The sequence below is a fragment of the Pelodiscus sinensis genome, chromosome 9 (assembly GCF_049634645.1).
Source record: "Pelodiscus sinensis isolate JC-2024 chromosome 9, ASM4963464v1, whole genome shotgun sequence".
NCBI classification, from domain to species: domain Eukaryota; kingdom Metazoa; phylum Chordata; order Testudines; family Trionychidae; genus Pelodiscus; species Pelodiscus sinensis.
In genome coordinates, this window is record NC_134719.1 from 10,344,905 (window position 1) to 10,358,779 (window position 13,875).

At 45.6% G+C, this 13,875-nt stretch overlaps 1 protein-coding gene across 2 annotated transcripts in view; it reads right to left on the minus strand.

The window, feature by feature from the left end:
- LRP8 (LDL receptor related protein 8) overlaps positions 1–13,875 on the minus strand; it is a 304,738-nt gene that overhangs the window by 37,355 nt on the left and 253,508 nt on the right. For both annotated transcript variants that reach the window (XM_075936002.1, XM_075936001.1), the window contains 4 exons: positions 8,978–9,100; positions 8,476–8,598; positions 4,019–4,138; positions 3,764–3,889 (listed from right to left, as the gene is read on the minus strand). In XM_075936002.1, coding sequence (XP_075792117.1) covers positions 3,764–3,889; positions 4,019–4,138; positions 8,476–8,598; positions 8,978–9,100 — 492 coding nt within the window. The remainder of the gene's footprint in view (positions 1–3,763; positions 3,890–4,018; positions 4,139–8,475; positions 8,599–8,977; positions 9,101–13,875) is intronic.

Genomic DNA, 13,875 nt, shown 5'->3' on the forward strand with positions numbered 1-13,875 from the left:
TAGCCTCCAAGGGAGTTTTACCATGTACCAGAAGAAATGTCACTGGTTCCTGGGGGGCAGCTGTTCCAAGAGAACGTGAAGAGTCTGAGCAGCAGCCACCTTTGCTTTTGTTCCGCCCCACTAGCTAAGAAGTCAGAAGAGAAACACTGAGGGGTTTCTTCACACTCCACTATGGATTTGCAGCTGGGAGGTGTAGGTCAGATTCTGGATGCTCATGCCTGGATGAGCGAGGGGGCTGGAGGTGAATAGGCACAGACATCTCTCCCCAGCTTGCGTGCAGGGGGCAGGCAGAAGGCTCCTTGGGGTGGCGTTGCCTGAGTACACAGTGCACAGGACATTACCGTGCCCAAGCAGACGGGACTGTGCCTGGCCACCAGAGCGGGGTACTGCAGACTGCATGTGTGGCGCCTCCTAACACGAGGGGTAGGGAACACCCTTGAGTGTGCTCCAGCAGAGCTCTTGGAGCAGGGATGAGCAACCTGGGCCCGTGGCCACATGCAGCCCATGGGGGTTTTATGTGCAGCCCACGAGACATTGTTTATTGTTGCCCACATGCAGGGAAGCCAGATTCCGCTGGTTTCCACCTGCGGTGGAAATTCCTACAGGTATTACTAAAGTGACACACGTGTAAAACCAAGGCACATGAAGTGAGGTGTGTGCAACTGCACACAAAGCTGCCTGAGAGAGCCGTGTGCCTCCTTGGCATCCAATCAAAGTGCTGCAACAGACCAATAAGCACAGCCCGCAAAGTCTAGGTATGCAAGCGTAGTTAGCAAAACCACCCTATTTCAGGAGACCGTCTTTTGGTTCTGATAATCTTGTGGCCCACTGAGATGAAGGAGGGCCACTCAATAGCCTTGATTATCTGTCACTATCTTGGAGTTACTCAGCTGGTTTCTGCCCTTTGCAGGCATGAAGCCTCGCGTCCCGGAAACTCATGTCAAATGCAGTGACTGTGGTTGTGGTATGGAGGGGTGAGCACTGCTTGAAAAGAGTAAGCTCTGGAGATATGTGCCATCTGTGTTCCTCAAATGCGACAGGAGTAGTGCAAAATTCTGCACATTTTCAGTGTGTTGATCTTTGGCCCATGACCTCAGCTCAGGGGATCAGGTACAAAAGTGAAGATGCTTGCTATATTAGAGCAAACTAAACAAAAGCTATACAGGCAGTCCCCGGGTTACGTACAAGATAGGGACTGTAGGTTTGTTCTTAAATTGAATTTGTATGTAAGTCGGAACTGGTACATATTGTAGGGGAAACTCTAGCCAAACATTTCTCCAGAGCTCAGTTTTATTCTCCCACACCTCACTTCCTTCAGTCCTTTATTCTCAAGCTGAGGTGTCTGCTGAGAAAAGCCGCTCCGCGTCTCCCTGGTCTGCTGGGGGGAAGCAGCTAGTGCGGGGTTGCCTCACCCCGTTTGTAAGTAGGGATCTGATGTAAGTCGGATCCATGTAACCCGGGGACTGCCTGTAATGCAAGTAGGAGTGAGCAAAATTTAAAGATCATTTTAAAATGGGCTTTTCAGAGAGCCTGAAGGTGAGTATTTCACTTGAGGTTGATGGTGCTTAAAGCTGCGAGTTTCTCATGGAAATCCCAGATTCTATGGCTTTTCGGGATCTCAGTGACTTCTGAAGCAACTGACATGACAGCCCCCTGAGCAGCTTGGGCAGATCCTGGGCCAGGTCCATCAGTTGTTTCTGGAGCAGTCTTGGGTCACTGCACCTACCCTTCCCCAGAAACTGCAGGAGTCTGGGTGTGGGAGGGGGCATGGGTGCGGAAAGAAGTAAAGCTCTGGGCAGCGCTTACCTTGGGGGCTCCCTGGAAGCAGCAAAATGTGCCTCTCTCATCTTCTGGCTCCATGCACTGCCTCCACCCACAGGCACTGCACCCGCAGCTCCCATTGGCTGCAGTTCCCAGCCAATGGGAGCTGCAGAGCCAGTGCCTGGGGCAGGGACAGTAAACAGAGGTAGAAGCTAACGGAGGAACATGTCACCACTTCCAAAGAGTGGAGCAGGGAGCCTGCAAATAATTCATAGCCCCGCAAATTCCTGAGTATTACCTGATGAAGGGTCTGCTATTGCTCTTGTTTTTCTAGTTCTGTGATTTTGTTTCTATCGATCACAAAGTTATTAAAACTCACAGTCTCTCTGTGTGTCTCACCAATTGTCATCATAATTAATCACTAGGCGGTTCCCAAAGAACAAGCCTGTTATTAGTGACAAGTGCATTCCACACCTCAAATTAATCATAAGGCCTCAAGAGAGAGCTTTGCTTCAGTAAGGACTGCACAATTTAGCCCAATGTTTCCCATTTTAAATGATGTGAGGTCACTTCCCAAAAGACTTGAACTGAGAAGAAACTATTTAAGGAAAAACTGAGTTTACTGGAATTTTTGTAGGGTGGGTACCCACCTCCTACTTGGAGACAAAGCCACCCTGCGCCTTGGAGGATGGATGGGATAGAGAACACTAGGATTGGGAAAAGGAGCTATATAGGAGAAAGCTGAAAAAAAGGTTTTTTTGGAGTTCTAAAAATATGAGCTTCCTCAATCCAACCCCAAGCCTGATAGGGCTCTTCCACCAGGCACTCTGGCTTTAAAGCTGCCTCGCAGAGACCCTGAAAAGCAGGAATTTCTGACCAGGAGCAAAAGGTGGGTCTGAGAACAACCCAGACCCGACAACTCCAGCTGCCCCCATAGGCTGTGTCCAGACTCAGGGTTTTTTTCGGGAAAAGTAGCCTTTTCCCGAAAAAACTTCCCCTGCGTCCAGACTCAAGCCGCGTTCTTTCGAAATTAATTCGAAAGAACGCGGCTTTTCTTTCGATGGCGGTAAACCTCAATTTACGAGGAAGAACGCCTTCTTTCGAAAGTTCCTCTTTCGAAAGAAGGCGTTCTTCAATGTAAATAGGGCTTCTTCGAAAGAGAGCATCCAGACTCACTGGATGCTTTCTTTCGAAAAAGCAAGCCGCTTTTTCGAAATTTCTCCGTGCAGTCTAGACGCTCTCTTTCGAAAGAGGCTTGCAGTCTAGACATAGCCATACAGCAGAAGGAAGGGTCCCGGCCTGTACATAAGGTCTGTTGTATGTACTGACTTTAAGGACTTTTTATATGCAGTATATTAGTATAAGAAGAAAACGTATCTGGAATTTCCAGGGCAACTTCACAGAGCCAGCTCCCCCCGGGAAATCACTTCCCTGAAAGCCAATCCCTTCCACGAAATGAGATTTAATGTGGCTGATCCTACACCTTTTCAGATACAACTTTCCAGCTTCCTGACATTAGCATATTTTCTTTTGCACGGAGCTGAGACGTTTGTTTCTTCTAGAGCACGTGAGCTGCTGCTCTGGTTTTTTTGATTCGTTTCAGAGTTTGGAGAGAGGTGGGGGATGGGTCTGCTGGCTAACCCACCTATTTCTAATTGTGTTGCTTTTTTCTTATTATTACTTAATTTTCGCTGCACTGTTTTTAACACCTGTCAAGAGACTTTCCTTTTTAGTCTCAGCTTCAAACAGCCAACTGGTGACTGTAATCTCGAGCTGCACACACTGTTAAAATATTCTGATCTGTATGATGAGCGGAGCGGTTGCCTCGAGACACATCTGCTATCACTGTAGCAGTTCTGTGTGGTTTGAAACGACTGCCATTTGGCTTTTCATTTTCCTTTTGTCTCCTTTTCCTGAACCCTTGGCTTACACACCCATGTTTCTTTATAACGCTCACACTGCTGGGTCAGCTGGGTTTGAGTGCTTGCTGGGGTTGCCTTACCTACGGCTTTGCAGTTCTTGGAGAGGGTGTCCATCTCGTATCCCTCGTAGCATTCACATTTGTAGTCCCCCTTGTAATTAATGCATCTCTGGCTACAAGCGTCTGGATTCTCACATTCATCTATGTCTGAAAGGAGCGTTTGAAACCCATCAATAACTTGAAATCAAACCATCTGTGATGGAGCAATGCTGTAGTGACTATAATTACGTCTCTGTACAGTGAAACACAAGAGACTGCTGTTTGCATGTAAATTACCTCCACACGTTTTTTTATCCAGAAGCTTGTATCCGGGAGGGCATTCGCATTCATAACCGATCTTCAAGTCTTTGCATATGTGTGAGCACCCACCATTGTTGATCGAGCATTCGTTTTGGTCTAAAAAGAGGCATACAGATTATTTAGTATAAAGGAGGGTTTTTAATCCAAAGGCTGAGCATATTAAAATGGGCAGAGGTACCCAGAAATGTTTCAGTAGCTACCAGCTGCTGGTGGTTGGAAGCCAGCACATTAGTGACTTCACAAATAGGAAACACCCACCAAAATATTATCTTTCCCTGTGTCACTCCAAACTGACATTTTAAAGCCCCTTTGACTAGACACCAGAAGCCCAAAATGACTATGCAAATCAGAGGCACTGGGGATATTGTACAAAATTCTTCGGTCCCCAGCTCCCATCCAGTCATGAGTCTTTTGCTTCCATGCATTAACTGTCAAGGCATCTGGGAATTATCCCCATCTGACTTCCTCCTCTCTTTACCATGGTGGCATATACCAAACTGTTTTCTTGAGCTGTAATAATCCATTCTGAGAGAGTCAACTGACCCAAGTGTCCCAGCTAACTGGGGAGAGTCTATATGGTTTTAGTCATTCCCAGCTAATACTTAGGGGAAATCTATGCTTAGAGAGCTTCAGCATATACCAAGGTACAGTCCTTTGGAGATATTCCCACCTAATACAGATGTTCAGTCCGTACACTGACAGTCTGACAGCTGTCAGCCAATCTAACTCATATGTACAGTCTATATGTACAGTCTATACTAGGGATATAAGAGTGTAGCCATTTAAACTGCTAACCAATGTGCATGAGCTTATCGGTTACCCAAAGAGTTACACGTGGCTCCTGGTCTGGCTCCCAGAAGAGGGGCATCAGGCAGGAGCTGGTACTTGCCTGGAGCCAGCTTAAAACCCAGCTCTTGGCATGCACTGGCTCCCGGGGAGCTGCCTGTCACCCCATACTGCTGCCTCAGATACACAGGTAGCAGTGCGGGGTGGCAGGCAGGAGCCAGTATACACAGGGAGCCAGCTTAAAAGCTGGCTCCAAACACACACCAGCTCCTGGGGAGCAGCCGCTATCTCCCACCCCCAGGTCCCGCACTGCTGCTTCTGTATCAGAGACAGCAGCATGGGGCAGCAGCCGGGTCCTGGGGTGGCAGGCGGGAGTGGATGCATGCTGGGAACCAGCTTTTAAAGCCAGCTCCCAGCATGCACTGGTGCCCGGGGAGGCAACTGCTGCCTCCGTGTAAACGTTGAAATTTTCAGCAGGTACACGGTTAGCAAATTACACCCATTTTAACATCCTTGGTCGGAACAGAGATAATCATATCTACTATCAAAATGCTTTCTCATCAAATGTTGCCCTCTGTTTTTCTCCCTTTTGCAAGAGCTGAAATGAAAAGAGAAGAATAACTGCACCCTTGTAACTATAAAGAGGTTAAGGAAGGTTCTTTTCTTGCCAGAAATAACATCTTCCTTTTTGTTCCAATTAACCTATACAAGGTGAAGAGAATTATCCTTCCTCTGTCTAGGATCGCTGATGCAGGGGATGTGGGAGTTCTGGGGCATACTGGTTCATTGGGACACACAGCTAGAAACGTTAATGTAATATTCAGGCAGATTTATTTATTTATTTATCTTTACTCCTTGCTTCTTTGGATACCATTGTGTAGCAGCACAGCACAGCTATTAAACAACGAGAAGAAAATATAAACAACGAGCTAATTAACAGGCTAGGAAAACATTGCACCAGAAGACAATGCATCTCAGCTGTAGCATGCTTCTGCTTTCCTAACTAAGAAATAAGCACATTATTCATAACAGCAAGACCACTAGGCTCTGAGTAGCTGTCCACAGAGTCGTGTTGTGTGCTGTAGCTGTTCTTTGATATTAAATGGATATTTCCTTTTACTCTCCTTATATTGGCCTCTAGCCTATTAGATGTGCACATGCAGACTTAAAAATGCCACAGGTTATTGTAACTTAAACAAGGATTTTGTAGCATGGATATAAAAGCATTACTCAAGCTCTGATTCTCTCACTGCAGCTCTTAACATGGACCTTGAAGCAGGCCAGGAGAAGACACTACTCTGCTCAGTAACCCACTATTCTACTCTGCAACCAACTACCCAAACTAGACCCACATAACCACCTCACAATTTAAATAAGATGATTACTAAAACTCTGCATTGTTTGGCAGGATATCAAAGTGCTATGGAGTGGTTGCTAAATACACTTACTCCCTGTTTTACAGATGGGGAAACTGAGGCAGGCAGTGTTTAAGTTACTTGCTCTAAGTCATGCAGCGAGTGGCGATGGCAATACAACCTGTATCACCTGACTCCCACTTCCCTATTACGATTACCTGCATGTTGCCCTTTAACTTTACCTAAACTTTGTTACTCTGTAACAACAAAGAACCAATTAAATTCCTTTGGAGGGATTTCGGATCATGCTTTTCTATTTTAGACAACAACGCATAACCAGTATGGGAGCACAGCAGGCTAGCAAGGTCATATAGCTACAGATTCTGCACCACACCACACCACACTGTGCCATGATGTGATCAGTTCTGCGAAGCTGAACTAGGCCAATACGTGGATGGGAGATCTTCACAATCAGAACATCTGCAGCATTCACTCAGAAAAACACACAGAGATGTATATTAGTGTGGAGAAAAGCCAAGAATCAGCAAGAACAGAAGACAACAGCAATGGTAAATCGCTGGGTCCCAAGTGTACACTCACATAGACTCCTCTGTGTTAAGTCATGTGTGGGTGAAAAATGTAATGCATCAGTATTTCGCTGGGATGGAGGAGGTGCCTCTGTGAGATTCCCTTATAAATGTCTCCAGTCTCTCTGTTTGAGCTGATATGGAGTAACAGGCAGCAAAAGTGGCATTGCTACCCCTTGTCAGCTCAGGGGAAAAGTATAAAAGTCAGCAGTAGAACTTCAGACCTTGTTCTGGGTCAAGTTTCTCTATTTCAGAATCAACATTTGAAAGAAAAAAAGTCTTCCTATAAATAAAATAGTTTTTCACTGTTACACTTTCTGAATTAGCCTCTTTGGACTAACAGTTTTTGAAGGCAGATTATTGCTGGTTCCATGTAGGTGTGCAAGGCTGAAAGGGAAGAGTGCAAGGAGTCTATCCCGTAAGCCCTTTGTATGTGAACCAGCCACAATCCCAGTCTTTGCATTGCCTGGGTCTGTGTAGTAGGGACGTAATAGTGTAGTCAATTAGTTGGTTAACTGATAAGCAAAAGCTTATCGATTAATCCTATCGACTACACACGCCTACCTCCGCTGCGGCTCTGCATTTAAAATGTAGTAGGGGCCGGGCAGGCAGGCATCTCGGCTCAGTCCCGGTTTGTGCAAGGTCTAGGACCAAAGCGCACTGCAGCGCCCACAATTAAAATGCAGAGCCACAGTGGAGGTCGGTCCTGGACCCGGTTTGATAATTCTATTGACTACATTAGCAAATTACCTGCCTCTTAACATCCCTATGGCGTAGTACTCCAAACTAATGCTGCTGATGGCAGTATTCTCCTAAAAGGACGGGTGAAAGGCTCAATAACCCCTCACTTGCCTGCACCAAGAAGTCCTCCAGAAAGAACAGAACTGCTCTTTGGTTGTGCAGTTTGGATTCTTTTTGCCTTCTAATAATTTAGAGGCAGCTAATAGGTGCTTGTCAGTAAAGCCCTGCTTGTATACAAAATTTGTATCCACATCCACAGTTGTATCTGCAAAAATGAGATGCAGGTATCCACACTGACATCTGCATATGCAGATACCTGTGGATATAAAGTGGATGGCCACAGAACTGCAAGGCTTTACTCATCAGGAATGTGCTTTTATGGCTTCTGTAATTTTCACTAACTCTGAATCCAATGTAATTTTAAACAGGGGGAATTTTTATCAGGCTCATTGGAAGCCATGCTCTTAAATCCCTAAAGAAAACCTCTATAACATGCAGACACTTGAACTGAACAACACCAATAGGCCTCACCTATCTGATAACTACTTAAAAAGCACTTTCCATCTGTGAAGCATTTTACAAAGGCTAATTAACCCACATGCCATTAATTATCTAGTGTCAGGAAGGTGCGAATTTAGTTCTTGACTCTTGTGCTCAGAATACACATCCCTCCATGAAGATAAACTGCACTTCCCGATGCAGTAGAGTGGAGCCTCTGAAAAGCCTGTAGGTATATCTGCGCAAGCCCAAGAGACTAAAACAGCCAGAGAGCCCAATGCTGCTTCCATTTACATCCGTGCAATGGGTATGTGTGTGCAGAGAGAGACAGAGAGAGGGTATGTGTGTGCAAGAGAGCAGCTAGGAATGGCCTCAGCAGCCACATGTTGTAATTCTACTAATTGTGAGCACCAGAGAGAGAAGAGGTTAACACAGCAGCATAAATGGAAAGAGGTATGTACTGTACCACATTCTTTCAGAGGCTCGTCAGACCAGTCCCTGCAGTCTCTATGTGAATCACATACTTTGACTCCATCAATGCACTCTCCACTTCTACACTGAAATTTCCTGGGGCTTGCACATGTGGACTCTGTCGTGTTGGGCAAGAGAGGAAAGCAACTAAGTTAGATTATGATAATGAAGACTGAACATCAAGCTTCAAGAGGATAAGATTAGCAGTAATGAAATGATGTTAAGCAAAAGAATATTTAGATTGATCATCATGGACGATTTTTTTCCCCAAGAGTGAGGTCTCTTAGGACTTTGGAAAAGGCTCCTTAGAAAGCCCCACTACTGGAATAATTTAAAATGCTCTATAAGGAACAACCCTGCATCTTCCAAGGGAGATGGATAAGGCGAACTAATAGGCTAATAGAGGCCTTTTGTATCTCCAGGCCTACGATGCTCTGACAGAGCTGGAGTTGTTGCGGTACCTTACATTGAAGAGAATAGGCATTGGCTATACATACCATTAATGCAACCTGCTTCATCGCTGTTGTCCGGGCAGTCGTGTACCTTGTTGCACTGCTTTGTGCCGTGGATACAGGTCCCATCCCCACACTGGAACTCATCAGGGCGGCAGGTCACTAATGCTTTAAAATGACACCATCAAACTGTTAACCAGCACGGATTTTAAATGGCTTCATACAAGAGTCTTCAACCACACGCGAGACTCTTCATTTGGCTTATTAATCTCTACCTAACATGCACCCTGGGCTCCTGTACCCAATTTAAAACATGAATTATATGCAGAGTTGACTGCGTCTATTAAAGGACTCAACAGAAGCTCAGTGTCTCTTTGTACAGGAGGCTTTAACCGTGGGATGGAATGCAGTCACAGAAATTCCCTGGTGTGCTGATCATGCTATTGATTCCTGCCTTCTTGCTTTCTCGAGCTCCCCACCGCCCTGTACTTCTGTGCCAGTCCCTCTGGGCTCCCTGAGACAAGGCACAGCTCAGAGTTGGGGTTACCACCCTCTTAAAGAGAAATGCAAACATTGAACCACTTCAGCTCTGGGAGGATGCAATACCAGGGCTCAGCACCTGGGAAACTAATTCCCAAATGGGACCAACCCCCACCTACACAAAGCAGTTTTCTCTGTGTAAAAGTTTTAGAGGGAAGACTTATTAGGTAAAAGCCCCCTTCAATGAAAGAGAGCTATGTATAATGGTTGCTCCCCCATTATTTACAGAATTATTTACACTGGGCCTGATAGTAAACCAAAGTGTTTTTATTAAGTACAGACAGTAGGATTTTAAGTGGCTGCAAGTGAAAACAGATCAAAGTAAGTTACTAAATTAAAATGAACAGGAAACCTAGAGCTAGTTCTAATTCACTAAGAAACTTATTTCATGTGGATTCATATCATAAAGAGCTGTTCTTATTTCAGGCATAATCTTCAAATCAGAGACAAATTCTTTTACTCTGATTTGGGTTTCCAGCCTTCTTTGTATTCTTTTAGGGTGTGCCCAGCCGTTTCCCAGGCCAGCCGAAGACAAAGGGGCTGATAGCTTCCCATTGCTTAAATGGATTCTCCCCTTAGGTGGGAATCTTTTGTTTTACATTTACATCCTCTTTATGTGGAAAAATACCAGGTTCAAGATGGATGACAGTACCAAGTGGTATGGTCACGTGTTCCTAAGACCAACCACAGTTTAGACTTTCAGGATAAACAAAATGCAGGACAATGTAGCACTTTAAAGACTAACAAGATGGTTTATTAGATGATGAGCTTTCGTGGGCCAGACCCACTTCCTCAGATCAAATAGTGGAAGAAAGTAGTCACAACCATATATACCAAAGGATACAATTAAAAAAATGAACAAATATGAAAAGGACAAATCACATTGCAGAACAGAAGGGGGATGCGGGGGGGGGGAAGGGGAGGAAGGAAGGTAAGTGTCTGTGAATTGGTGATATTAAAGGTAGGGAGAGTGGGATGTTTGTGAGTTAATGGTATTACAGGTGATAATTGGGGAAACTGTCTTGGTAATGGGTGAGATAGTTCAAATTCTTGTTAAGTCCTTGTTGGCAAGTGTCGAATTTTAACATGAATGACAGTTCAGAGGATTCCCTTTCAAGTGCAGATGTAAAAGGTCTTTGTAGCAGAATGCAGGTGGCTAAGTCATTTAGAGAGTGTCCTTTCTGGTTAAAGTGGCAAGAAACTGTTTTCTCTTTGTGATCTTGTCTGATATCTGTTTTGTGGGCATTAATCCTTTGGCGAAGTGTCTGAGATGTTTGTCCAATGTACATAGCAGACGGACACTTTCGGCACATGATAGCATAGATTATATTTCTGGATGCGCAGGAATATGTGTTCTTGATCTTATAACTCACTTGGTTAGGTCCAATAATGGTATCAGCAGAATGAATATGTGGACAAAGCTGGCAACGGGGTTTGTTGCAAGGGAAGGTACCAGGGTTGGTATTAGTGTGGTATGTCCTGTGGTGGTTGGTAAGAATCATCTTGAGGTTAGGTGGTTGTCTATAGGAGACTATGGGTCTGTCTCCCAGAGCCTCTTTGAGTATGGTATCCTGTTCCAATATAGGCTGTAGTTTATTGATAATGTGTTGGACAGGTTTAAGTTGGGGGTTGTAGGTGATGACAATCTAATAAACCATCTTGTTAGTCTTTAAAGTGCTACATTGTCCTGCATTTTGCTTCAACTACCCCAGACTAACACGGCTACATTTCTATCACTAGGATAAACAAGGCTGTTTACAAGATGCTGAGTTGAACAAGTAATGGCTGTCATTAGCACATTTAAAACCATGAACAGATGCACAGTACATATTTCTAACTTCACATACAAGAATGATACATGCACCAAAATAGGATACACCGATCCAGGATATTGTAACGTTAAAACTGATAGGTTACATGACGTATTTTTTTCAAAGCATCGCCAAATTATGCACATCTATATACACAAACCAATTTTCATAAAGCATGGGGGGAGGAAAATGGTCACAAATGGTTAACAAACTTGGGTTCTGTCAGACCAAGAGTGGGAGAGAGCTCTTCACTGAGAATGTCCTGCCTTTAGCCCTTTGGTGTTTGAACATGGCAGTTTGTTGAGGTACTCCAGTTAATCTTATGGGCCAAGGCAAAGCACGAGGAGTGAAGTGAAGGGAGGTTCCAAAGAGGATGGAGAGAGGCTGTTCTCAGTAGTGACAGGTGGCAGAACAAGGAGCAATGGTCTCAAGTTGTGGTGGGAGAGGTCTAGGTTGGATATTAGGAAAAATTATTTCACTTGGAGGGTAGTGAAGCACTGGAATGGGTTACCTAGGGAAGTAGTGGAGTCTCCATCCCTAGAGGTGTTTAAGTCTCGGCTTGACAAAGCCCTGGCCGGGTTGATTTATTTGGGATTGGTCCTGCCTAGAGCAGGGGGCTGGACTTGATGACCCCCTGAGGTCTCTTCCAGCTCTATGGTTCTATGATTCTAAGTGAGTCGCCAAGGCAGGCCCGAGCCAGCCATATACCTTGAATAGCAGCCCAAAGCCAATCAATGCAGACAACAGGGCTTCCTGTCAGAAACAACGTTAAGCAAATGGGCAGCCAAATTCTATGCTCACAGAAGTTTGATTGGTTTTCAGCTTTAGCCCACATGAGGTACGCTGCCGCACCCCAATGGGAAAGAGATAAAGGCAGGGAGAATTGAGCCCTGGCTCTGGCTACCTCTCCTTAGCTTTCTATTGATTTTAGATAAAACAAGATTTTTTAACAAAATACCTTTGAAACAAGTCCAACCTGAGGTCCCGGGCCAAATTCATCCTTGGTGTAACTCCACTAATGTCAAGGCTGTTACACCAGGGACCAGGCTAAGACTGGAGGTATGAATGTCGGAGATGCTGCATATTCAGAAGTCACACTGAAGACCAAAGGGAGCTACAAGAGCTCAGCTGGGAGCTGGGCTGGGTGGGTCTAGGTGAGAGTTTGAAAACATGCTGGCTGACAGAGCATGAGTCAAGCCTGAAGCTCACTTTCCTGGTCAGGTTATTACTGACTCAAAACAGGTCTTTATGACAGAAACATTAAGAAACCTCACAGTGACAGAGGCCTAGAGTCACAAGGGGGCCTTAGGCCTTACATCACTCAGTCTTGCAATGCCTAACTCTGAAGCAGTCCACTGCCTAGTGGCATTCACAGCCCTGTGTTAGGTGCCCAGGCTCCCCACACAGGTGCCTGAGGAAAGGGTTCACAGAAACCACCACACTGAGCTGCCCAAACTAGCCAGTAGGAAAGGTGAAGGAAAGGGAGGCGGGGGAAGGTTAAGCCCTTCCCCTCAAAGGGAGTTAAGTGCCTAACTCTTCACCAAAGGGAGGCAGCTCCATCCACTCAGGATTCACTGTGAACCCTTTCCTGGAGTTCGGCCTGAAGCCAAACCAGTCCTTTCCTGCAAAGAACCCAAGTGGAGGTGGAGAAAATGGTGGTGGCCTCCTTATGCTCAAAAGACTGGGGGTTCTGGCATTCACCGGCAATACAGGAAACCAGGGTTCATGTCCCTGCTCCTAATCAGGCAAGGTAGGGACCTGACCCTGGGCCGCCCCCATCCCAGGTAAGTGCAACTAACTGCTGGATTGTCGTGCATAAAGGGTGAGCGGCTCCACTGTCTTCTCTGTGTGAGTTAGGCCTGTCTTGATGAGGCCCTGCAGACAAGGCAGATGGGGGAATGACTAGTTAGAAATTCCCCCCAGCGCTGGGTGTGAGCTGGGACACCAAGCTGCTTGGTGGTGTTAGGACTTCAGTGCCAGTGCTCACGTTCCCCTGGCAGAAATGTAGGTGCCCCGGGGACTTCAGGCACCTACAGGATTGGGCAGCAGCTGAGCGGTGTTTTGTGAATGCCAGTGGCACCTACATGTTGAACGTGGGCACCTAAAGGTGAGGTAGACACCTCTATCCTCCTTTTAATTCTAGTCCAGAGCTTTTACCTGAAGCAGTGTCTTCCTGGCCTCCATATCTGGGACTCTAATTTATACTCAAAATGAGTACAAAAGCTCTATAGGTGCTCAAGGGTAGGGGCCAGTTTGATTGCGAAGGAGACCTACAGCTCCCTGGTATGTTATCTCCCCCACCCCCGGTTCTGAGGAGCCCATCTTCCAAATGTTTCCTCAAAATTCTATTAAAGTAGCAAATGATTTGAAAGTCTTTACTGTTGTGTTTCTTCTCTGGGGGCTAAAGTCTGGCCCTAAATGACAGAAAATCATTGCCTCTGAATAGCTGTAGGAGGTCAGAGCTGATGTTAATTCATGTAATCCAGAGCTGCCTGGTAGAATTTTCCTTGACAATTTCATAAACTGTCTCTAAATAGAGAAATTATGGCTTTTAGATAGCCCCCGAAAGGGCCAAGAGACATTAAATGATCT